The 27293-nt window shown below is 44.7% G+C and overlaps 1 protein-coding gene across 1 annotated transcript in view; it reads right to left on the reverse strand.

Annotated features, from left to right (window-relative positions):
• LOC139393666 (protein kinase C beta type-like) overlaps positions 1–27293 on the reverse strand; it is an 81273-nt gene that overhangs the window by 2996 nt on the left and 50984 nt on the right. Inside the window, exons 6-16 of the mRNA XM_071142007.1 lie at positions 21616–21772; positions 20301–20435; positions 17197–17293; positions 15159–15302; positions 14381–14554; positions 11982–12073; positions 11825–11887; positions 4657–4795; positions 2969–3049; positions 2739–2846; positions 2511–2651 (exon numbers count right to left, since the gene is read on the reverse strand). Of these exons, the coding sequence (XP_070998108.1) occupies positions 2511–2651; positions 2739–2846; positions 2969–3049; positions 4657–4795; positions 11825–11887; positions 11982–12073; positions 14381–14554; positions 15159–15302; positions 17197–17293; positions 20301–20435; positions 21616–21772 (1331 nt within the window). The remainder of the gene's footprint in view (positions 1–2510; positions 2652–2738; positions 2847–2968; positions 3050–4656; positions 4796–11824; positions 11888–11981; positions 12074–14380; positions 14555–15158; positions 15303–17196; positions 17294–20300; positions 20436–21615; positions 21773–27293) is intronic.

Here is a 27293-nt window from a genome sequence, read left to right on the forward strand (position 1 = left end):
AACATAATATAATGAAGTAGATATGGAGAGTCATCCAGTCCTCATCCACAACATAATATAATGAAGTAGATGGAGAGTCATCCAGTCCTCATCCACAACATAATATAAATATAATGAAGTCCTCATCCACAACATAATATAAATATAATGAAGTAGATGGAGTCATCCAGTCCTCATGCACAACATAATATAATGAAGTAGATGGAGAGTCATCCAGTCCTCATCCACAACATAATATAATGAAGTAGATGGAGTCATCCAGTCCTCATCCACAACATAATATAAATATAATGAAGTCCTCATCCACAACATAATATAATGAAGTAGATGGAGTCATCCAGTCCTCATCCACAACATAATATAATGAAGTAGATGGAGAGTCATCCAGTCCTCATCCACAACATAATATAATGAAGCAGATGGAGAGTCATCCAGTCCTCATCCACAACATAATATAATGAAGTAGATGGAGTCATCCAGTCCTCATCCACAACATAATATAATGAAGTAGATGGAGTCATACAGTCCTCATGCACAACATAATATAATGAAGTAGATGGAGTCATCCAGTCCTCATCCACAACGAAATATAATGAAGTAGATGGAGTCATACAGTCCTCATCCACAACATAATATAAATATAATGAAGTCCTCATCCACAACATAATATAATGAAGTAGATGGAGTCATCCAGTCCTCATCCACAACATAAGATAATGAAGTAGATGGAGTCATCCAGTCCTCATCCACAACATAATATAATGAAGTAGATGGAGTCATACAGTCCTCATCCACAACATAATATAAATATAATGAAGTCCTCATCCACAACATAATATAAATATAATGAAGTCCTCATCCACAACATAATATAATGAAGTAGATGGAGAGTCATCCAGTCCTCATCCACAACATAATATAAATATAATGAAGTAGATGGAGTCATCCAGTCCTCATGACTCAGTCCCCACTCCAGGACCTTGAAATGCTTCTTACGAAGCCACTCCTTCGTTGCCCGAGCGGTGTGTTTGGGATCATTGTCATGCTGAAAGACCCAGCCATGTTTCATCTTCAATGCCTTTGCTGATGGAAGGAGATTTTCACTCAAAATCTCACGATACATGGCCCCATTCATTCTTTCCTTTACACGGATCAGTCATGATGTTTCCACCCCCATGCTTCACAGTACGTATGGTGTTCTTTGGATGCAACTCAGCATTCTTTGTCCTCCAAACACAACGAGTTGAGTTTTTACCAAAAAGTTATATTTTGGTTTCATCTGACCATATGACATTCTCCCAATCTTCTTCTGGATCATCCAAATGCTCTCTAGCAAACTTCAGACGGGCCTGGACATGTACTGGCTTAAGCAGGGGGACACGTCTGGCACTGCAGGATTTGAGTCCCTGGCGGCGTAGTGTGTAACTGATGGTAGGCTTTGTTACTTTGGTCCCAGCTCTCTGCAGGTCATTCACTAGGTTCCCCCGTGTGGTTCTGGGATTTTTGCTCACCATTCTTGTGATAATTTTGACCCCACGGGGTGAGATCTTGCGTGGAGCCCCAGATCGAGGGAGATTATCAGTGGTCTTGTATGTCTTCCATTTCCTAATAATTGCTCCCACAGTTGATTTCTTCAAACCAAGCTGCTTACCTATTGCAGATTCAGTCTTCCCAGCCTGGTGGTGCAGGTCTACAATTTTGTTTCTGGTGTCCTTTGACAGCTCTTTGGTCTTGGCCATAGTGGAGTTTGGAGTGTGACTGTTTGAGGTTGTGTACAGGTGTCTTTTATACTGATAGCAAGTTCAAACAGGTGCCATTAATACAGGTAACGAGTGGAGGACAGAGGAGCCTCTTAAAGAAGAAGTTACAGGTCTGTGAGAGCCAGAAATCTTGCTTGTTTGTAGGTGACCAAATACTTATTTTCCACCATAATTTGCAAATAAATTCATTAAAAATCCTACAATGTGATTTTCTGGATTTTTTCTCTCTCATTTTGTCTGTCATAGTTGAAGTGTACCTATGATGAAAATTACAGGCCTCTTCTCATCTTTTTAAGTGGGAGAACTTGCACAATTGGTGGCTGATTAAATACTTGATTTGCCCCACTGTATATATATATATATATATATATATATATATATATATATATATATATATATATATATATATATATATATATATATATAGAGAGAGAGAGAGAGAGAGAGAGAGAGAGAGAGAGAGAGAGAGAGAGAGAGAGAGAGAGAGAGAGAGAGAGAGAGAGAGAGAGAGAGAGAGAGAGAGAGAGAGAGAGAGACAGAGAGACAGAGAGAGAGAGAGAGAGAGAGAGAGACAGAGAGAGAGAGAGAGAGAGAGAGAGAGAGAGACAGAGAGAGAGAGAGAGAGAGAGACAGAGAGAGGTTATATAGGTCAGACTCACAGCTTTGGGTTTGAAGGGCGGCTGGACTTCCTTGTTCTCCAGTTTGTCCCACTGTATATATATATATATAGGTTATATAGGTCAGACTCACAGCTTTGGGTTTGAAGGGCGGCTGGACTTCCTTGTTCTCCAGTTTGTCCCAGTCCATGTAACGAAAGAAAGCGTGTTCCTTTATATCCCTCTCCCCCTCCGGACCACAGCCCAGACGCTTCCCTGGGTGCTTGGTCATCAACTAGAGATAGGGGTCAGAGGTCAGAGTGTGTGTGTGTGTGTGAGAGAGAGAGAGCGAGAGATAGAGAGTGTAAGTGTGTATACTCACCCCTTTGCAGATGGCGACAGCCTCCTTGGACATGGACTTGGGGTAGGAGACGTGATGCTCCATGATGGACTGAAACAACTCATCCTCGTCCTCACCATCGAACGGAGGCTGGGGAGGGACACACAGAGCGCCACTGAGAGGACACCGCTGACATTCTGCACTACGTACTGTAAGACGATGAACCGAGACAAATATCACACACACACACACACACACACACACACACCTACCTGTCCAGCCAGCATCTCGTAGAGCAGAACTCCAAAGGCCCACCAGTCCACGGACTTCCCATAGGGCTGGTACGCTATGATCTGGAGGGGGGAGGAGAGAGGGATGAGATAGGAGGAGGATAGAGGACTAAGGGGGGAGGAGAGAGGGATGAGATAGAAGGATAGAGGACTAAGGGGGAGGAGAGAGGAATGAGATAGGAGGAGGATAGAGGACTAAGGGGTGGAGGAGAGAGGGATGAGATAGGAAGAGGATAGAGGACTAAGGGGGAGGAGAGAGGGATGAGATAGGAGGAGGATAGAGGACTAAGGGGGAGGAGAGAGGGATGAGATAGGAGGAGGATAGAGGACTAAGGGGGGGAGTAGAGAGGGATGAGATAGGAGGAGGATAGAGGACTAAGGGGGTAGGAGAGAGGGATGAGATAGAGGACTAATGGGGGACGAGCAAGTGATGAGATAGAAGGAGGATAGAGGACTAAGGGGGAGGAGAGAGGGATGAGATAGGAGGAGGATAGAGGACTAAGGGGGAGGAGAGAGGGATGAGATAGGAGGAGGATAGAGGACTAAGGGGCGGAGGAGAGAGGGATGAGATAGGAAGAGGATAGAGGACTAAGGGGGAGGAGAGAGGGATGAGATAGGAGGAGGATAGAGGACTAAGGGGGAGGAGAGAGGGATGAGATAGGAGGAGGATAGAGGACTAAGGGGGGGAGTAGAGAGGGATGAGATAGGAGGAGGATAGAGGACTAAGGGGGTAGGAGAGAGGGATGAGATAGAGGACTAAGGGGGGAGGAGCAAGTGATGAGATAGAAGGAGGATAGAGGACTAAGGGGGAGGAGAGAGGGATAGAGGACTATCCTGTCTGGGTTGGCTCCCCCCCCCCCCTTTGGGTTGTGCCGTGGCGGAGGTCTTTGTGGGCTATACTCGGCCTTGTCTCAGGATGGTAAGTTGGTGGTTGAAGATATCCCTCTAGTGGTGTGGGGGCTGTGCTTTGGCAAAGTGGGTGGGGTTATATCCTTCCTGCTTGGCCCTGTCCGGGGGTGTCCTCGGATGGGGCCACAGTGTCTCCTGACCCCTCCTGTCTCAGCCTCCAGTATTTATGCTGCAGTAGTTTATGTGTCGGGGGGCTAGGGTCAGTTTGTTATATCTGGAGTACTTCTGTCCTATTCGGTGTCCTGTGTGAATTTAAGTGTGCTCTCTCTAATTCTCTCTTTCTCTCTTTCTTTCTCGGAGGACCTGAGCCCTAGGACCATGCCTCAGGACTACCTGACATGATGACTCCTTGCTGTCCCCAGTCCACCTGGCCGTGCTGCTGCTCCAGTTTCAACTGTTCTGCCTTATTATTATTCGACCATGCTGGTCATTTATGAACATTTGAACATCTTGGCCATGTTCTGTTATAATCTCCACCCGACACAGCCAGATAAGGACTGGCCACCCCACATAGCCTGGTTCCTCTCTAGGTTTCTTCCTAGGTTCTGGCCTTTCTAGGGAGTGTTTCCTAGCCACTGTGCTTCTACACCTGCATTGCTTGCTGTTTGGGGTTTTAGGCTGGGTTTCTGTACAGCACTTTGAGATATCAGCTGATGTACGAAGGGCTATATAAATACATTTGATTTTGATTTGAGGACTAAGGGGGGGAGGAGAGGAGAAAGAAGAACAGAAGCGAGTTGAAGAACAGAAGCAATCCTTACCTCAGGAGCGATGTAGTCTGGGGTCCCACAGAAGGTCTTGGTGGTGACACCGTCTAACATGTTCTCTTTGCACATCCCAAAGTCAGCGATCTTAATGTGGCCTTCTGCATCCAGCATGACGTTGTCCAGCTTCAGATCCCTAGGAGAGGCACACAGAGACAGACTATCTTAATGTGTCCTTCTGCATCCAGCATCACGTTGTCCAGCTTCAGATCCCTAGAAGAGGCACACACACACACACACACACACACACGTTAAACCTACATACACACGTTACACACACATAAACACACACAGACACATAAACACACACAGACATATTATACATAAACTATATATATATATATCCAAAAGTATGTGGACACCCCTTCAAAATGCATTCGGGTTGTTTCAGCCACACCGCTGTTGCTGACTGGTGTATAAAATTGAGCACACAGCCATGCAATCTCCATAGACAAGCAATGGCAGTAGAATGGCCTTACTGAAGAGCTCAGTGACTTTCAACATGGCGCCGTTATAGGATGCCACCTTTCCAACAAGTCAGTCCGTCACATTTCTGCCCTGCTAGAGCTTCCCTCAGTCAAATGTAAGTGCTGTTATTGTGAAGGGGAAACGTCTAGGAGCAACAACGGCTCAGCCGCAAAGTGGTAGGACACACAAGCTCACAAAACGGGCCAAGTGCTGAAAATGACTCAAGTAAAAGTGAAAGTCACCCAGTAAAATACTACTCAAGTAGTACTTGTCTAAAAGTATTTGGTTTAAAATATACTTAAGTATCTAAAGTAAAAACGTATAAACCATTTCAAATGTCTTATATTAAGCAAACCAGACGGCACCATGAAAAATAAATACAAATTGATGGATAGCCAGGGGCTCCAACACTCAGACATCATTTACAAACCAAACATTTGTGTTTAGTGAGTCAGAGGCAGTAGGGATGACCAGGGATGTTTTCTGTTTAGTGAGTCCTCCAGATCAGAGGCAGATCAGAGGCAGTAGAGATGACCAGGGATGTTCTCTGTTTAGTGAGTCCTCCAGATCAGAGGCAGTAGGGATGACCAGGGATGTTTTCCGTTTAGTGAGTCCTCCAGATCAGAGGCAGATCAGAGGCAGTAGAGATGACCAGGGATGTTCTCTGTTTAGTGAGTCCTCCAGATCAGAGGCAGTAGGGATGACCAGGGATGTTCTCTGTTTAGTGTGTCCTCCAGATCAGAGGCAGTAGGGATGACCAGGGTTGTTCTCTGTTTAGTGAGTCCACCAGATCAGAGGCAGTAGGGATGACCAGGGATGTTCTCTGTTTAGTGAGTCCTCCAGATCAGAGGCAGTAGGGATGACCAGGGATGTTCTCTGTTTAGTGAGTCCTCCAGATCAGAGGCAGTAGGGATGACCAGGGATGTTCTCTGTTTAGTGAGTCCTCCAGATCAGAGGCAGTAGGGATGACCAGGGATGTTCTCTGTTTAGTGAGTCCTCCAGATCAGAGGCAGTAGAGATGACCAGGGATGTTCTCTGTTTAGTGAGTCCTCCAGATCAGAGGCAGTAGGGACGACCAGGGATGTTCTCTGTTTAGTGAGTCCTCCAGATCAGAGGCAGTAGGGAGGACCAGGGATGTTCTCTGTTTAGTGAGTCCTCCAGATCAGAGGCAGTAGGGATGACCAGGGATGTTCTCTGTTTAGTGAGTCCTCCAGATCAGAGGCAGTAGGGATGACCAGGGATGTTCTCTGTTTAGTGAGTCCTCCAGATCAGAGGCAGTAGAGATGACCAGGGATGTTCTCTGTTTAGTGAGTCCTCCAGATCAGAGGCAGTAGGGACGACCAGGGATGTTCTCTGTTTAGTGAGTCCTCCAGATCAGAGGCAGTAGGGAGGACCAGGGATGTTCTCTGTTTAGTGAGTCCTCCAGATCAGAGGCAGTAGGGACGACCAGGGATGTTCTCTGTTTAGTGAGTCCTCCAGATCAGAGGCAGTAGGGACGACCGGGGATGTTCTCTGTTTAGTGAGTCCTCCAGATCAGAGGCAGTAGGGATGACCAGGGATGTTCTCTGTTTAGTGAGTCCTCCAGATCAGAGGCAGTAGAGATGACCAGGGATGTTCTCTGTTTAGTGAGTCCTCCAGATCAGAGGCAGTAGGGACGACCAGGGATGTTCTCTGTTTAGTGAGTCCTCCAGATCAGAGGCAGTAGGGAGGACCAGGGATGTTCTCTGTTTAGTGAGTCCTCCAGATCAGAGGCAGTAGGGATGACCAGGGATGTTCTCTGTTTAGTGAGTCCTCCAGATCAGAGGCAGTAGGGATGACCAGGGATGTTCTCTGTTTAGTGAGTCCTCCAGATCAGAGGCAGTAGAGATGACCAGGGATGTTCTCTGTTTAGTGAGTCCTCCAGATCAGAGGCAGTAGGGACGACCAGGGATGTTCTCTGTTTAGTGAGTCCTCCAGATCAGAGGCAGTAGGGAGGACCAGGGATGTTCTCTGTTTAGTGAGTCCTCCAGATCAGAGGCAGTAGGGACGACCAGGGATGTTCTCTGTTTAGTGAGTCCTCCAGATCAGAGGCAGTAGGGACGACCGGGGATGTTCTCTGTTTAGTGAGTCCTCCAGATCAGAGGCAGTAGGGATGACCAGGGATGTTCTCTGTTTAGTGAGTCCTCCAGATCAGAGGCAGTAGGGATGACCAGGGATGTTCTCTGTTTAGTGAGTCCTCCAGATCAGAGGCAGTAGGGATGACCAGGGATGTTCTCTGTTTAGTGAGTCCTCCAGATCAGAGACAGTAGGGATGACCAGGGATGTTCTCTGTTTAGTGAGTCCACCAGATCAGAGGCAGTAGAGGATGACCAGGGATGTTCTCTGTTTAGTGAGTCCTCCAGATCAGAGACAGTAGGGATGACCAGGGATGTTCTCTGTTTAGTGAGTCCACCAGATCAGAGACAGTAGGGATGACCAGGGATGTTCTCTGTTTAGTGAGTCCTCCAGATCAGAGGCAGTAGGGATGACCAGGGATGTTCTCTGTTTAGTGAGTCCTCCAGATCAGAGGCAGTAGAGATGACCAGGGATGTTCTCTGTTTAGTGAGTCCTCCAGATCAGAGGCAGTAGGGATGACCAGGGATGTTCTCTGTTTAGTGTGTGAATTGGACCATTTTCCTGTCAAAATGTAACGACTATCTTTTGGGTGTCAGGGAAAATGAATGTAAAAAGTACATTATTGTCTTTAGGAATGAAGTAAAAGTTGGCAAAAATATAAATAGTGAGGTACAGAAAACCCAAAAACAACATGAATAGTCATTTAAAGTATTTTTACTTTAGGTACTTTACACTTTACTTTACATCTTACTTTACACTTTACTTTACATCTTACTTTACACTTTACTTTACATCTTACTTTACTTTACACGTTACTTTACTTTGCACTTTACTGTACTTTACACTTTACTTAACTATACACTTAACTTTACACTTTCCTTTACACTATACTTTACTTTACACTTTACTTTACACTTAACTTTACTTTAAACGTTACTTAACCGTACACGTCACTTTACTTTACACTTTACTTTACTTTACACTTTACTTTACACTTTGCTTTACTTAACACTTAACTTTGCACTTTATTTTACACTTTACTTTACTTCACAATTTACTTTACTTTACACGTTACTTTACACTTAACTTCACACTCCACTTTACGTTACACTTAACTTTACACTATAGTTTATTTTACACTTAACTTTACACTGTACTTTACACTTCACTTTACTTTACACTTTGCTTTACACTTTACTTTACTTTCCACTTTACTCCACTTTACACTCTACTGTACACTTACTTCACTTTACACCTTACTTCACACTTACTTTACTTTACACTTTACTTAACACTTACTTTACACTTCACTTTAGCTTACACTTTACTCACCTTTACACTTTACTTTACACTTACTTTACTTTACACTTTGTGATACTTTACACTTTACTTTACACTTTACCTTACTTTACACTGTGCTGTACACTTCACTTTAGACTTACTTTACTTTACACTTTACTTTACACTTACCTTTATTTACACTCTGCTGTACACTTTACTTTACACTTACTTTACTTTACACTTTACTGTATACTTGCTTTGCTGTACACTTAACTAGTACACTTTACTCTACACTTACTTTACACTTTACATTACTGTACACTTTACTGCACACTTACTTTACTTTACACTTTTCTTTACTTTACACTTTACTTTGCACTTCACTGTACACTTTAATTTACACTTCACTTTACACTTTACTGTACACTTACTTCACTTTACACTTACTTTACTTTACACGTACTTTACTTTACACTTTTCTTTACACTCACTTTACTTTACACTCACTTCACACTTTACTTTACTTTACACTCACTTCACACTTTACTTTACTTTACATTTACTTTACGTTACACTTCACTTTACTTTAACCTTTCTTTACACTGTACTTTACGCTTTGCTTTACACTTACTTTACACTTCACTTTACTTTTTACTTTACTGTACACTTACTTTACTTTACACATACTTTACTTTAAACTTATTTTATTTTACTTTATACTTACTTTACTTTACACTTACTTTACTTTACACTTACTTTACGCTACTTTTTACTTACTTTACTCCACACTTACTTTACTTTACTTTACACGTACTCTACTTTACACTTACTTTACTGTACACATACATTACTTTACACTTACTTTACTTTACACTTACTTCACACTGTGGTTTATTTTACACGCTACTTTACACGGTACTTTACACTGTACTTAACACTTAACTTTACTTTACACTTTGCTTTACACTTTACTTTACTTAACACTTTACTTTACTTTACACTTTACTTTACACTTACTTTACATTTCACTTTACCTTACACTTTACTCATCTTTACACTTTACTTTACACTTACTTCACTTTACACTTTGTGCTACTTCACACTTTACTTTACACTTTACCTTACTTTACACTGTTCTGTACACTTTACTTTACACTTACTTTACTTTACACTTCTCTTTAGACTTACTTTACTTCACACTTTAGTTTACACTTACTTTACTTTACACTTTACTGTATACTTGCTTTACTTTACACTTTGCTGTACACTTAACTAGTACACTTTACTATACACTTACTTTACACTTTACTTTACTGTGCACTTTACTGTACACTTACTTTACTTTACACTTTACTTTACTTTACACTTTACTTTACACTTCACTGTACACTTTATTTTACACTCCACTTTACACTTTACTGTACATTTACATCACTTTACACTTACTTTACTTTACACTTTACTTTACACTTGCTTTACTTTACACTCACTTCACACTTTACTTTACTTTACATTTACTTTACGTTACACTTCACTTTACTTTACTTTAACCTTTCTTTACACTTTACTTTACGTTTTACTTTACACTTACTTTACACTTCACTTTACTTTTCACTTTACTGTACACTTACTTTACTTTACTTTACACATACTTTACTTTAAATTTATTTTATTTTACTTTATACTTACTTTACTTTACACTTACTTTACTTTACACTTACGTTACGCTACTTTTTACTTACTTTACTCTACACTTACTTTACTTTACTTTACACTACTTTACACTTACACTTACTTTACTCTACAATTACTTTACTCTACACTTACTTTACTCTACACTTACTTGACTCTACACTTACTTGACTCTACACTTACTTTACTCTACTTTACACTTTACCTTAGACTTACTTTACTTTACACTTACTTTACTTTACTTTACACTTACTTTACACTTTACTTTACACTTACTTTACACTTTACTTTACACCTACTGTACTTAACTTTACACTTACTTTACTTTACACTTTACTATACTTTACACTTTACTTTACACCTACTTTACTTCACTTTACACTTACTTTACTTTACACTTTACTATACTTTACACTTTTCTTTACACTTACTTTACTTTACACTTACTTTACTTTACTCTTACTTTACTTTACTCTTACTTTACACTTTACTTTACACTTACTTGACACTTTACTTTACACTTACTTTACTTTACTTTAAACTTACTTTACTTTACACTTTACAGAGTAAGGCTCTGGTTTTTGCCAAGAAGAAGGTTATGACTGTTCAGAATGGTGATATGATACGAGGTTATGATCAATAAGTTGCAGATACAAGAAGGTTACGACTGTTCAGAATAGTGATATGATACGAGGTTATGATCAATAAGTTGCAGATACAAGAAGGACTGTTCAGAATGATGATATGATACGAGGTTATGATCAATAAGTTGCCTGTTTATAGATGTGATCGGTAAAGACCTTTAGAGTTAAATTTGGGAGCTGGTAACTCTTTAAAGAACCGCATGGTGCCCCAGAACCTAATGAGTTAATTGTTACATGGTTAATTTAAATCGGGTAACAATTAACCATATTTAGGTTGATTCGATAAATAACAGTCTTTAGATTCATGTTAAAAGTCAAATCACGACACATGTGATGTGAGCCTACCAGACAAGCTAAATGCCTTCTATATTTGCTTCGAAACAAGCAACACTGAACCATGCGTGAGAGCACCAGCTGTTCCTGTGAAATGCTTACTTACGAGCCCAAAAATTTTAAAAAGTAAGACAAATTTGCAAAAAAATAACAAAGGAAATAGAGACACAACAATGAGTACAAGAAGTACAAGTACCGAGTCAATGTGCAGGGGTATGAGGTTGTTGAGGTAATATGTAACTAGGCAAGTCAGTTAAGAACAAATTCTTATTTACAATGACGGCCTACCCCGACCAAACCCGGACGACGCTGGGCCAAATTGTGTGCCGTCCTATGGGACTCCCAATCACGGCCGGTTGTGATACAGCCTGGAATTGAAACCAGGGTCTGTAGTGACGCCTGTAGCCCTGAGATGCAGTGGCTTAGACTGCTGCGGATCTGAGGGCCCATGACAAATCGTTTCAGTCTCCTGAGGGGGAAGAGGCGTCGCCCGTTTCCACTGACTGTGTTAGTGTGTTTGGACCACGACAGACCATTGGGGATGTGGATGCTGAGGCTCCACTACAACAGGTTGATGCTCGGCCCTCTGTTTCCCACAAGGCCCCGGGGCGGAATACCACACGTAACAAACATGGAGTAAAACAGTCACTCACCGGTAAACGATGCCTTTGGAATGGAGGAAGAGGAGGCCGATGGAGATCTCTGCAGCATAGAAACTACACACACACACACACACGCACACACACTGAGTTAGACCAGGCACAGGAGAGAGTGTGTGTGTGTGTGTGTGTTTGTGGTGTGTGTACTCACACAGCGTGGGGTTCCTTGAACTTGCCGACCTGCTGGATCTGATACATGAGGTCTCCTCCGTTGATATACTCCATCACAAAATATAACCTGTCCTGGAGAGAGAGAGAGAGAGAGAGAGGGGGAGAGACACTCCATCAACAACAACACCCCTTCAAGCAGACCCCGAGAGCTGGAGGTGGAGAGAGAGACATATCTGCACTCTGGACTGTGGTGAGACAACTTCAACAGGAGAAAGAGCAGGAGAAGAACAGAGCACTAGAGGAGAGGATCAGACTGCTGGAGGAGAGGATCAGACTGCTGGAGGAGAGGGTGAGAATGATGACGAGTGACAGGGAACAACCCATTAGAGAGCTGGCCACCCCCGCAGAGAAGCCAGTAGAACAGTCCACCTCAGACCCTGACCATAGCTTCGACATCACAGCAAGACAGATAAATGAAGAACCCCAAACCCAGGGGTTAGAGCAGACCTAACCCACTCTATTAGACAGGGAAGAGACTCAGTGGGTAACTTGGTATAGAGCAGACCTAACCCACTCTATTAGACAGGGAAGAGACTCAGTGGGTAACTTGGTATAGAGCAGACCTAACCCACTCTATTAGACAGGGAAGAGACTCAGTGGGTAACTTGGTATAGAGCAGACCTAACCCACTCTATTAGACAGGGAAGAGACTCAGTGGGTAACTTGGTATAGAGCAGACCTAACCCACTCTATTAGACAGGGAAGAGACTCAGTGGGTAACTTGGTATAGAGCAGACCTAACCCACTCTATTAGACAGGGAAGAGACTCAGTGGGTAACTTGGTATAGAGCAGACCTAACCCACTCTATTAGACAGGGAAGAGACTCAGTGGGTAACTTGGTATAGAGCAGACCTAACCCACTCTATTAGACAGGGAAGAGACTCAGTGGGTAACTTGGTATAGAGCAGACCTAACCCACTCTATTAGACAGGGAAGAGACTCAGTGGGTAACTTGGTATAGAGCAGACCTAACCCACTCTATTAGACAGGGAAGAGACTCAGTGGGTAACTTGGTATAGAGCAGACCTAACCCACTCTATTAGACAGGGAAGAGACTCAGTGGGTAACTTGGTATAGAGCAGACCTAACCCACTCTATTAGACAGGGAAGAGACTCAGTGGGTAACTTGGTATAGAGCAGACCTAACCCACTCTATTAGACAGGGAAGAGACTCAGTGGGTAACTTGGTATAGAGCAGACCTAACCCACTCTATTAGACAGGGAAGAGACTCAGTGGGTAACTTGGTATAGAGCAGACCTAACCCACTCTATTAGACAGGGAAGAGACTCAGTGGGTAACTTGGTATAGAGCAGACCTAACCCACTCTATTAGACACAAAAACACACACATTTCTTCACACAGGGTGAGACAGGGATGCAGCTTGAGCCCCACCCTCTTCAACATATATATCAATAAATTGGCGAAGGCACTAGAACAATCTGCAGCACCCGGCCTCACCCTGCTGGATTCAGAAGTCAAATGTCTGCTGTCTGATCTGGTGCTTCTGTCCCCAACTAAGGAGGGCCTACAGCAGCACCTAGATCTTCTGCACAGATTCTGTCAGACCTGGGCCCTGACAGTAAATCACAGGAAGACCAAAATAATGGTGTTCCAAAAAAGGTCCAGTCGCCAGGACCACAAATAGAATTTGTATCTAGACACTGTCGCTCTAGAGCACACAAAGAACTACACCTGCCTCGGTCTAGGACAGAAACACAATTAGACTCAATCAAATCATGAGAAAGCTAAAATATAACTTTTTGACACTGGAAAGAATCAACCAAAAAACATAGCAAACTTGAATGCTGTCTGGCCCTAAACAGAGAGAACACAATGGCAGAACACCTGACCACTGTGACTGACCAAACATTAAGAAAATCCTTGACTATGTACAGACTCAGTGAGCATAGCCTTGCTATTGAAAGAGGAGACCATAGAAAGACCTGGCTCTCAAGAGAAGACAAAGAGAGGGAGGAGAGAGACAGCAAGGGTTGAGAAAGAGAGAAAGAAAGAGAGAGAAAGAGGGAGAGAGAAAGAGAGAGACAGCAAGGGTTGAGAAAGAGAGAGAGAGAGAGAGAGAGAGAGAGAAAGAGAGAAAGAAAGAGAGAGAGAGACAGCAAGGGAGGAGAAGAGACTGTTCAGTATTCCCAGAATTCCACCTCAGAAAACACTGATAAAAGCAGACCACCTGCTCTTGAGAATGGTGTTTCTCTCTGTGTGTGTTTACCATGGTCTGGAAGCAGGAGTGGAGCTGGTCAGGACATGTGTGTGTGTTTGCCTCTGTGTGTGTGTGTGTTTACCATGGTCTGGAAGCAGGAGTGGAGCTGGTCAGGACATGTGTGTGTGTGTGTTTGCCTCTGTGTGTGTGTGTGTTTACCATGGTCTGGAAACAGGAGTGGAGCTGTGTGAGGAAGGGAGGTTTCCCGGACAGAGCCAGGACCCTCTTCTCCACCATGGTGCACTCCACATCATCATCCTGAATCACCACGTCCTTCTTCAGGATCTTTACGGCGTACAGCTCGTCTGCTCCTTTACGCTCTGCTAACATCACCTAGAGACGAGGGGATATTTAACAGAGTAACACACCCCCTCTCCATCCCCAACATACAGTCTCTCCACCCCCCCCCCCCCCACCACGCACACACACAGTCTCTCCACCCCCCCCCCCCCCCCCCCCACCACGCACACACATACAGTCTCTCCACCCCCCCCCACCACGCACACACATACAGTCTCTCTGTTCCCCCCACATACAGTCTCTCTGTCTGTCCCCCCATACAGTCTCTCCGTCCCCCCCCACAGTCTCTCTCTGTCCCCCCCCCACAGAGTCTCTCTGTCCCCCCCATACGGCCCCCCCCCACATCCGGTCTCTCTGTCCCCCCCATACAGTCTCCCCCCCCCCACATACAGTCTCTCCGTCCCCCCCACATACAGTCTCTCCACCCCCCCCATACAGTCTCTCCACCCCCCCCATACAGTCTCTCCGTCCCCCCCATACAGTCTCTCCGTCCCCCCCATACAGTCTCTCCACCCCCCCACATCCGGTCTCTCTGTCCCCCCCATACAGTCCCCCCCCCCCCCCACATACAGTCTCTCCGTCCCCCCCCCCATACAGTCTCTCTGCCCCCCCCCCATACAGTCTCTCCACCACGTACCTTCCCGAAGCTGCCCTTGCCCAACACCATAATGAAGTTGAAGTCTGTCAGTTTGACGCGGTCCTGGTTACCGTTGCTATCGTACTTAGAGGTGGAGTTAGAGGAGGAGCCGTCTGTGTTCTTCCCGGGACCAATCTTAGCCCTCTGACGGGGAGAGACAACTTCATGATCAGAGTTACAGTTTCTTAGGTCAACATTTTGATAGTTTGATAACTGACATAAAAACGTAATTACATGTTCTTCAATCTAGAAGAATGGCAGTCAGGACTGAAGAGTATAAATATCTGCTTTTCTCTGTCTAAACATTAAGCTCACGTCATTCATCACGGTCAGAGGACTGTTACAGACATACAGAGGTTAGAACAGGGGACTGTTACATAGAGGTTAGAACAGGGGACTGTTACAGACATACAGAGGTTAGAACAGGGGACTGTTACATAGAGGTTAGAACAGGGGACTGTTACAGACATACAGAGGTTAGAACAGGAGACTGTTACAGACATACAGAGGTTAGAACAGGGGACTGTTACAGACATACAGAGGTTAGAACAGGGGACTGTTACATAGAGGTTAGAACAGGGGACTGTTACAGACACACAGAGGTTAGAACAGGGGACTGTTACAGACATACAGAGGTTAGAACAGGGGACTGTTACAGACACACAGAGGTTAGAACAGGGGACTGTTACAGACATACAGAGGTTAGAACAAGGGACTGTTACAGACATATAGAGGTTAGAACAGGGGACTGTTACAGACATATAGAGGTTAGAACAGGGGACTGTTACATAGAGGTTGGAACAGGGGACTGTTACATAGAGGTTGGAACAGGGGACTGTTACATAGAAGTTAGAACAGGGGACTGTTACATATAGAGGTTGGAACAGGGGACTGTTACATAGAGGTTGGAACAGGGGACTGTTACATATAGAGGTTGGAACAGGGGACTGTTACATACATATAGAGGTTGGAACAGGGGACTGTTACATAGAGGTTGGAGCAGGGGACTGTTACATAGAGGTTGGAACAGGGGACTGTTACATATAGAGGTTGGAACAGGGGACTGTTACATAGAGGTTGGAACAGGGGACTGTTACATAGAGGTTGGAACAGGGGACTGTTACATAGACGTTGGAACAGGGGACTGTTACATAGAGGTTGGAACAGGGGACTGTTACATACATGTAGAGGTTGGAACAGGGGACTGTTACATAGAGGTTGGAACAGGGGACTGTTACATACATATAGAGGTTGGAACAGGGGACTGTTACATAGAGGTTGGAACAGGGGACTGTTACATAGAGGTTGGAACAGGGGACTGTTACATAGACGTTGGAACAGGGGACTGTTACATACATGTAGAGGTTGGAACAGGGGACTGTTACATAGAGGTTGGAACAGGGGACTGTTACATACATATAGAGGTTGGAACAGGGGACTGTTACATAGAGGTTGGAACAGGGGACTGTTACATAGAGGTTGGAACAGGGGACTGTTACATAGAGGTTGGAACAGGGGACTGTTACATATAGAGGTTGGAACAGGGGACAGTTACATAGAGGTTGGAACAGGGGACAGTTACATAGAGGTTGGAACAGGGGACTGTTACATAGAGGTTGGAACAGGGGACTGTTACATACATATAGAGGTTGGAACAGGGGACTGTTACATAGAGGTTGGAACAGGGGACTGTTACATAGAGGTTGGAACAGGGGACTGTTACATATAGAGGTTAGAACAGGGGACTGTTACATAGAGGTTGGAACAGGGGACTGTTACATATAGAGTTTGGCCTAATTCGGGCCTAAATCGAGAGCCGATGGGGTAACGTTAGTGAATTGGACCTCCACTTAAGATGGAAATCAAACTGCATCTGGTTTCGACGGGGATTCCCCCCCGAGGGAAGGTGGATTAGCGCGAGGGGCTGAGCGGGTAAAAAAATGATGTGTTTGGACTGCAGTCTAGGATTTAATACCAGCATCCCTCCCTCTGGTTGACACGCCCACTTCCCGCCAGTGATGTCATCGGTTTCTCTCACCTCAAACTTTTGTCGTAGTTCCTCGTTGCCGTCTTCTCCGTCTGGTTGGACAGGAACATTAAAGTATTCTCCCTCCTCCTGGGACAACAATTTAAACCTGTAGAATATACAGATGAACACTACAGATGAACACTACAGATGAACACTACAGATGAACACTACAGATGAACACTAACACTACAGATGGACACTACAGATTAACACTAACACTACAGATGAACACTACAGATTACCACTACAGATGAACACTACAGATGAACACTACAGATGAACACTAACACTACAGATGAACACTACAGATGAACACTAACACTACAGATTAACACTACAGATGAACACTAACACTACAGATGAACACTACAGATTACCACTACAGATGAACACTACAGATGAACACTACAGATGAACACTACAGATGAACACTACAGATGAACACTAACACTACAGATGAACACTACAGATTACCACTACAGATGAACACTACAGATGAACACTACAGATGAACACTACAGATGAACACTAACACTACAGATGAACACTACAGATTACCACTACAGATGAACACTACAGATGAACACTACAGATGAACACTACAGATGAACACTACAGATGAACACTACAGATGAACACTACAGATTAACATTACAGATGAACACTACAGATGAACACTACAGATGAACACTACAGATTAACACTACAGATTAACACTACAGATGAACACTACAGATTAACACTACAGATGAACACTAACACTACAGATGAACACTACAGATGAACACTACAGATGAACACTACAGATTAACACTACAGATTAACACTACAGATTAACACTACAGATGAACACTAACACTACAGATGAACACTACAGATTAACACTACAGATTAACACTACAGATGAACACTACAGATTAACACTACAGATGAACACTACAGATTGACACTACAGATGAACACTAACACTACAGATGAACACTACAGATGAACACTACAGATTAACACTACAGATTAACACTACAGATTAACACTACAGATGAACACTACAGATTAACACTACAGATGAACACTAACACTACAGATGAACACTACAGATTACCACTACAGATGAACACTACAGATGAACACTACAGATGAACACTACAGATGAACACTACAGATTGACACTAACACTACAGATGAACACTACAGATGAACACTACAGATGAACACTAACACTACAGATGAACACTACAGATTAACACTAACACTACAGATTACCACTACAGATGAACACTACAGATGAACACTACAGATGAACACTACAGATGAACACTACAGATGAACACTACAGATTAACATTACAGATTAACACTACAGATGAACACTACAGATTAACACTACAGATGAACACTACAGATGAACACTACAGATGAACACTAACACTACAGATGAACACTACAGATGAACACTACAGATGAACACTACAGATTAACACTACAGATTAACACTACAGATGAACACTACAGATGAACACTAACACTACAGATGAACACTACAGATGAACACTACAGATTAACACTACAGATTAACACTACAGATGAACACTACAGATGAACACTAACACTACAGATGAACACTACAGATGAACACTACAGATTAACACTACAGATGAACACTACAGATTAACACTACAGATGAACACTAACACTACAGATGAACACTACAGATGAACACTACAGATGAACACTACAGATTAACACTACAGATGAACACTACAGATTAACACTACAGATGAACACTAACACTACAGATGAACACTACAGATGAACACTACAGATGAACACTACAGATGAACACTACAGATGAACATTACAGATTACCACTACAGATGAACACTACAGATTAACACCATTCTCTCTATGTTCGGCTAGCGTTAAAGTGTCACTAGTTTCAAATTCACGTTACTTTGATATTTCGCAAGGGAAAAAACAGGGATTTTCCAGTCCTAACGCCAGGGTTGGCAAATGTCCCTGTTTTATATCAGCCCTGATGCCAGGGTTGGCAAATGTCCCTGTTTTATATCAGCCCTGATGCCAGGGTTGGCAAATGTCCCTGTTTTATATCAGCCCTGATGCCAGGGTTGGCAAATGTCCCTGTTTTATATCAGCCCTGATGCCAGGGTTGGCAAATGTCCCTGTTTTATATCAGCCCTGATGCCAGGGTTGGCAAATGTCCCTGTTTTATATCAGCCCTGATGCCAGGGTTGGCAAATGTCCCTGTTTTATATCAGCCCTGATGCCAGGGTTGGCTTTATGTATGGACATCCTCCTCTCCATCCATCTCACCATCCTCCTCTCCCTCCATCTCACCATCCTCCTCTCCCTCCATCTCACCATCCTCCTCTCCCTCCATCTCACCATCCTCCTCTCCCTCCATCTCACCATCCTCCTCTCCCTCCATCTCACCATCCTCCTCTCCCTCCCTCTCTCCTTCAATCTCACCATCCTCCTCTCCCTCCCTCTCTCCTTCCATCTCACCATCCTCCTCTCCCTCCCTCTCTCCTTCCATCTCACCATCCACCCACTCCTTGTTTCTGGAGTTTGTAGATGCCCCTCCATCATCATCATCCTCCTCCCCTCCCTCCCTCCCTCCCTCCCTCCCTCCCTCCCTCCCTCCCTCCCTCCCTCCCTCCCTCCCTCCCTCCCTCCATCCTCCTCTCCCTCCCTCCATCCTCCACTCCATCCTCCTCTCCCTCCCCCCCTCCCTCCTCTGCCTCCCTTCCTCCATCCTCCTCTCCCTCCCTCCATCCTCCTCTCCCTCACTCCATCCTCCACTCCATCCTCCTCTCCCTCCCCCCCTCCCTCCTCTGCCTCCCTCCCTCCATCCTCCTCTCCCTCCATCCTCCATCTCTCCCTCCCTCCCTCCCTCCCTCCATCCTCCTCTGCCTCCCTCCCTCCCTCCATCCTCCTCTCCCTCCCTCCATCCTCCTCTCCATCCTCCTCTCCCTCCCCCCCTCCCTCCTCTGCCTCCCTCCCTCCATCCTCCTCTCCCTCCATCCTCCATCCCTCCCTCCCTCCCTCCCTCCCCTCTCTCCATCCTCCTCTGCCTCCTCCCTCCCTCCATCTTACCATCCATCCACTCCTTGTTTCTGGAGCTCTGAGACGCCGAATGAGAGCGCTCCCATGAAGTCGTTCCTGCTGGTCAGATCCCAGTCCCAGATCTCCACCGACAGACGCCGGTCCTTATCAGAGTCCTTCAGAGGACTAGAGGGAGAGAGAGAGAGAGAATCAATACTTCCCACGATGCAACGGTTCAAGACTTTATCTCGATGTCTTTATCTTGACGGAGTGTAAAGTATCGTTCACAGATATTGAAAATGTTTAAAAAGGTCAAAGGTCAAAGGTCAGCCAACCAACTATTGATGACGTGGTACCCATCGACTACAACCCACTAACTATTGATGACGTGGTACCGATCGACTACAACCCACTAACTATTGATGACGTGGTACCGATCGACTACAACCCACTAACTATTGATGACGTGGTACCGATCGACTACAACCCACTAACTATTGATGACGTGGTACCGATCGACTACAACCCACTAACTATTGATGACGTGGTACCGATCGACTACAACCAACTAACTATTGATGACGTGGTACCGATCGAATACAACCGACTAACTATTGATGACGTGGTACCGATCGACTACAACCCACTAACTATTGATGACGTGGTACCGATCGACTACAACCCACTAACTATTGATGACGTGGTACCGATCGACTACAACCCACTAACTATTGATGACGTGGTACCGATCGACTACAACCCACTAACTATTGATGATGTGGTACCGATCGACTACAACCCACTAACTATTGATGACGTGGTACCGATCGACTACAACCCACTAACTATTGATGACGTGGTACCGATCGACTACAACCCACTAACTATTGATGATGTGGTACCGATCGACTACAACCAACTAACTATTGATGACCAACTGAGACTACAACCCACTAACTATTGATGACCAACTGAGACTACAACCCACTAACTATTGATGACGTGGTACCGATCGACCACAACCCACTAACTATTGATGACCAACTGAGACTACACACCAGACAGATTAGAGATCAGACTCCATCAGAGCACCACAGAAGGGAGGAGGAGGAAGAGAAACAAAGCTTTCCTTCTGTATGTTTATCTGTGTGTGATGCCTGGATCTCCTTCAAAACAAAGATAATGTAAAGTCTAGAGCTCTCCCGACTCCTAAGGGTTCTAACAACAAAGATATTATAAATAAAGGAGATATCGCATCATTTAACAAAAAAAAAATGTATAACCAAAGACATTATAAACATGAAATATATCTCTAAATGTGATGGTCTGTATATCAAAGATATTATAAAGAGTAGAGATGTCTCACAATGTGAAGCTCTCATTCCAGGTGGGGTTCAGGTTGCACTTGATGGTCTTGGTCTTCTGCTTGGTGTCACTCTTGGGGTCGGGGATGAGTTTGAGCTTCACGTAGGGGTCAGACAGACCGTTAGGGTCCATGGGGACCAGGTTACAAGCCTCCTGGACTGGAGAGCGGACGAGAGGAGAGGAGGGGGAAGATAAATAGTTAACAAATTGTCAAACTGTAATTCAAATTAAATGAACTGTCTACTGTATTGCTGCTTTGAGAGGATGGAGAGAGGAAGGAGAGAGGGTGGAGAGAGGGTGGAGAGAGGATGGAGAGAGGGTGGAGAGAGGGTGGAGAGAGGATGGAGAGAGGGTGGAGAGAGGGTGGAGAGAGGGTGGAGAGAGAATGGAGAGAGGGTGGAGAGAGAATCGAGAGAGGGTGGAGAGAGAATGGAGAGGACGGAGAGAGGATGGAGAGAGGAAGGAGAGGATGGAGAGAGGGTGGAGAGAGGATGGAGAGGACGGAGAGAGGGTGGAGAGAGGAAGGAGAGGACGGAGAGAGGGTGGAGAGAGGACGGAGAGAGGGTGGAGAGAGGGTGGAGAGAGAATGGAGAGAGGGTGGAGAGAGGGTGGAGAGAGGGTGGAGAGAGGAAGGAGAGAGGGTGGAGAGAGGGTGGAGAGAGAATGGAGAGAGGGTGGAGAGAGGGTGGAGAGAGGACGGAGAAAGGATGGAGAGGACGGAGAAAGGATGGAGAGGACGGAGAAAGGATGGAGAGGACGGAGGGAGGGTGGAGAGAGGAAGGAGAGGACGGAGAGAGGGTGGAGAGAGGAAGGAGAGGACGGAGAGAGGGTGGAGAGAGGATGGAGAGAGGGTGGAGAGAGGGTGGAGAGAGAATGGAGAGAGAATGGAGAGAGGGTGGAGAGAGGATGGAGAGAGGGTGGAGAGAGGGTGGAGAGGACGGAGAGAGGATGGAGAGGACGGAGAGAGGGTGGAGAGAGAATGGAGAGGACGGAGAGAGGGTAGAGAGAGGAAGGAGAGGACGGAGAGAGGGTGGAGAGAGAATGGAGAGAGGGTGGAGACAGGATGGAGAGAGGGTAGAGAGAGGGTGTGGAGAGAATGGAGAGAGGGTGGAGAGAGGATGGAGTGAGGATTGAGAGAGGGTGGAGAGAGGGTGGATAGAGGGTGGAGAGAGGATGGAGAGAGGATGGAGAGAGGATGGAGAGGACGGAGAGAGGATGGAGAGAGGATGGAGAGAGGGTGGAGAGAGGATGGAGAGAGGATGGAGAGGACGGAGAGAGGATGGAGAGAGGATGGAGAGAGGGTGGAGAGAGGGTGGAGAGAGAATGGAGAGAGGGTGGCGAGAGGGTGGAGAGAGGATGTAGAGAGGGTGGAGAGAGGGTGGAGAGAGGGTGGAGAGAGGGTGGAGAGAGGATGGAGAGAGGGTGGCGAGAGGGTGGAGAGAGGATGTAGAGAGGGCTGCTCAATGAGAGTGATTGAAGAAAACATTCATCTCTGTTTGTATATCTGACAGGCTGAGTAAAACCACCAGCAGGGAATTTAAAATCAATGAACTATTTAGCACCAAAACCAATCCAGAAACACTATATCTGTCCACTACTGAGATCAATAATCAGCAGGCCAGGATACAGTAACGTAGGACAGGGTACAGTAACACAGCAGGACAGGGTACAGTAACACAGCAGGACAGGGTACAGTAACACAGTAACAGCAGGACAGGGTACAGTAACACAGCAGGACAGGGTACAGTAACACAGTAACACAGCAGGACAGGGTACAGTAACAGCAGGACAGGGTACAGTAACACAGTAGGACAGGGTACGGTAACACAGTAACACAGCAGGACAGGGTACAGTAACAGCAGGACAGGGTACAGTAACACAGCAGGACAGGGTACAGTAACACAACAGGCCTAGGTACAGTAACACAGCAGGACAGGGTACAGGTCTCACAGCACCCCCCCCTACAGTAACTCTATCTCTATCCTGAACAGGTCTCTCTCTAACACCCCCCCCCCCCCCCCTCTCTATCCTGAACAGGTCTCTCTATACCCCCTATCTCTCTACCCCCCTCTCTCTCTCCCTCTCTAAACAGCTCTGCTATCTCTACCCCCCCCCCCCCCTCTCTCTCTCTACCCCCCCTCTCTAAACAGCTCTGTCTATCTCTACCCCCCCCTCTCTCTATCGCTATCCTGAACAGGTCTCTCTATACACCCTATCTCTCTACCCCCCCCCCCCCCCTCTCTAAACAGGTCTGTCTCTACCCCCCCTCTCTAAACAGGTCTGTCTCTACCCTCCCCCCTCTCTAAACAGCTCTGTCTATCTCTACCCCCCCTCTCTCTCTCTATACCCCCTATCTCTCTCCCTCTCTAAACAACTCTGTCTGTCTCTACCCCCCCCCTCCCCTCTCTAAACAGCTCTGTCTATACCCCCTATCTCTCTACCCCCCCTCTCTCTCTCCCTCTCTAAACAGCTCTGTCTGTCTCTACCCCCCCCCTCCCCTCTCTAAACAGCTCTGTCTATACCCCCTATCTCTCTACCCCCCTCTCTCTCTCCCTCTCTGAACAGCTCTATCTCTACCCCCCCTCTCTATCTCTATCCTGAACAGGTCTCTCTCTACCCCACCCCCCCTCTCTAAACAGCTCTGTCTATATCTACCCTCTCTCTCTCTAAACAGCTCTGTCTACCCCCCCTCTCTAAACAGCTCTGTCTCTATCTAACCTCTCCCTCTCTAAACAGCTCTGTCTATCTCTACCCTCTCCCTCTCTAAACAGCTCTGTCCACCCCCCCCTCTCTAAACAGCTCTGTCTATATCTACCCTCTCCCTCTCTAAACAGCTCTGTCCACCCCCCCCCCCCTCTCTAAACAGCTCTGTCTACCCCCCCCCCCTCTCTAAACAGCTCTGTCTACCCCCCCCTCTCTAAACAGCTCTGTCTATATCTACCCTCTCCCTCTCTAAACAGCTCTGTCCACCCCCCCCCCCCTCTCTAAACAGCTCTGTCTACCCCCCCCCCCCTCTCTAAACAGCTCTGTCTAGCTCTACTTGGTTCTGAATGCCCCATTTGTTAACACTTAACCAGCAGTTTAGTTAGTCAGTACAGAACAATCAATCCTCTTCTCTGGGTGAGCCGAGTGTCCTGGTGATGTGGGTCAATCGTTGGGTCATTGATCAAATAATGGACTTTCCAGTTCCGCCCCATCACACACACACACACACACACACACACACACACACACACACACACACACACACACACACACACACACACACACACACACACACACACACACACACACACACACACACACACACACACACACACACACACACACACACACACACACACACACACAGTGCTCCGACCAAGACTCAGGTCTCCAGTTTAAAGCCACACCCTGCTTGGTAATTCTTTAGGGTCTAAGATGTTTGGGGGGAGGGGTGCTGAGATGACATATGGAATTGTTTAAGATGGTCATACCATGGGATCATTTAGCTGAATTGTAGGACCCCTTTAGGTACCCCCCCCCCCCCCCCAGTAAAAAAAATGATAAAGCACAGATTTTGGCCTGTACCACTACAATGTATCATAAGAAACACGGTGTTTAAGTGTCCTAAATCTAGGAGACATATTTAACCAGGTGTTTAAGTGTCCTAAATCTAGGAGACATATTTAACCAGGTGTTTAAGTGTCCTAAATCTAGGAGACATATTTAACAAGGTGTTTAAGTGTCTGTCCTAAATCTAGGAGACATGTTTAACAAGGTGTTTAAGTGTCCTAAATCTAGGAGACATGTTTAACAAGGTGTTTATGTGTCTGTCCTAAATCTAGGAGACATGTTTAACAAGGTGTTTAAGTGTCCTAAATCTAGGAGACATATTTAACAAGGTGTTTAAGTGTCTGTCCTAAATCTAGGAGACATATTTAACAAGGTGTTTAAGTGTCTGTCCTAAATCTAGGAGACATATTTAACAAGGTGTTTAAGTGTCCTAAATCTAGGAGACATATTTAACAAGGTGTTTAAGTGTCCTAAATCTAGGAGACATATTTAACAAGGTGTTTAAGTGTCTGTCCTAAATCTAGGAGACATGTTTAACCAGGTGTTTAAGTGTCCTAAATCTAGGAGACATATTTAACAAGGTGTTTAAGTGTCCTAAATCTAGGAGACATGTTTAACAAGGTGTTTAAGTGTCCTAAATCTAGGAGACATGTTTAACAAGGTGTTTAAGTGTCCTAAATCTAGGAGACATGTTTAACAAGGTGTTTAAGTGTCCTAAATCTAGGAGACATGTTTAACAAGGTGTTTAAGTGTCCTAAATCTAGGAGACATGTTTAACAAGGTGTTTAAGTGTCTGTCCTAAATCTAGGAGACATGTTTAACAAGGTGTTTAAGTGTCCTAAATCTAGGAGACATATTTAACAAGGTGTTTAAGTGTCCTAAATCTAGGAGACATATTTAACAAGGTGTTTAAGTGTCTGTCCTAAATCTAGGAGACATGTTTAACCAGGTGTTTAAGTGTCTGTCCTAAATCTAGGAGACATGTTTAACCAGGTGTTTAAGTGTCCTAAATCTAGGAGACATGTTTAACAAGGTGTTTAAGTGTCCTAAATCTAGGAGACATGTTTAACCAGGTGTTTAAGTGTCTGTCCTAAATCTAGGAGACATATTTAACAAGGTGTTTAAGTGTCCTAAATCTAGGAGACATATTTAACAAGGTGTTTAAGTGTCTGTCCTAAATCTAGGAGACATATTTAACAAGGTGTTTAAGTGTCTGTCCTAAATCTAGGAGACATGTTTAACAAGGTGTTTAAGTGTCTGTCCTAAATCTAGGAGACATGTTTAACCAGGTGTTTAAGTGTCCTAAATCTAGGAGACATGTTTAACCAGGTGTTTAAGTGTCCTAAATCTAGGAGACATATTTAACAAGGTGTTTCAGTGTCTGTCCTAAATCTAGGAGACATGTTTAACCAGGTGTTTAAGTGTCTGTCCTAAATCTAGGAGACATATTTAACAAGGTGTTTAAGTGTCCTAAATCTAGGAGACATGTTTAACAAGGTGTTTAAGTGTCTGTCCTAAATCTAGGAGACATATTTAACAAGGTGTTTAAGTGTCCTAAATCTAGGAGACATGTTTAACAAGGTGTTTAAGTGTCCTAAATCTAGGAGACATGTTTAACCAGGTGTTTAAGTGTCTGTCCTAAATCTAGGAGACATATTTAACAAGGTGTTTAAGTGTCTGTCCTAAATCTAGGAGACATATTTAACAAGGTGTTTATGTGTCCTAAATCTAGGAGACATGTTTAACAAGGTGTTTAAGTGTCCTAAATCTAGGAGACATGTTTAACAAGGTGTTTAAGTGTCCTAAATCTAGGAGACATATTTAACAAGGTGTTTATGTGTCCTAAATCTAGGAGACATGTTTAACAAGGTGTTTAAGTGTCTGTCCTAAATCTAGGAGACATATTTAACAAGGTGTTTAAGTGTCTGTCCTAAATCTAGGAGACATGTTTAACCAGGTGTTTAAGTGTCCTAAATCTAGGAGACATATTTAACGAGGTGTTTAAGTGTCCTAAATCTAGGAGACATATTTAACAAGGTGTTTAAGTGTCCTAAATCTAGGAGACATATTTAACAAGGTGTTTAAGTGTCCTAAATCTAGGAGACATGTTTAACCAGGTGTTTA

The sequence above is a fragment of the Oncorhynchus clarkii genome, unplaced genomic scaffold, assembly GCF_045791955.1.
Source record: "Oncorhynchus clarkii lewisi isolate Uvic-CL-2024 unplaced genomic scaffold, UVic_Ocla_1.0 unplaced_contig_464_pilon_pilon, whole genome shotgun sequence".
NCBI lineage: Eukaryota > Metazoa > Chordata > Actinopteri > Salmoniformes > Salmonidae > Oncorhynchus > Oncorhynchus clarkii.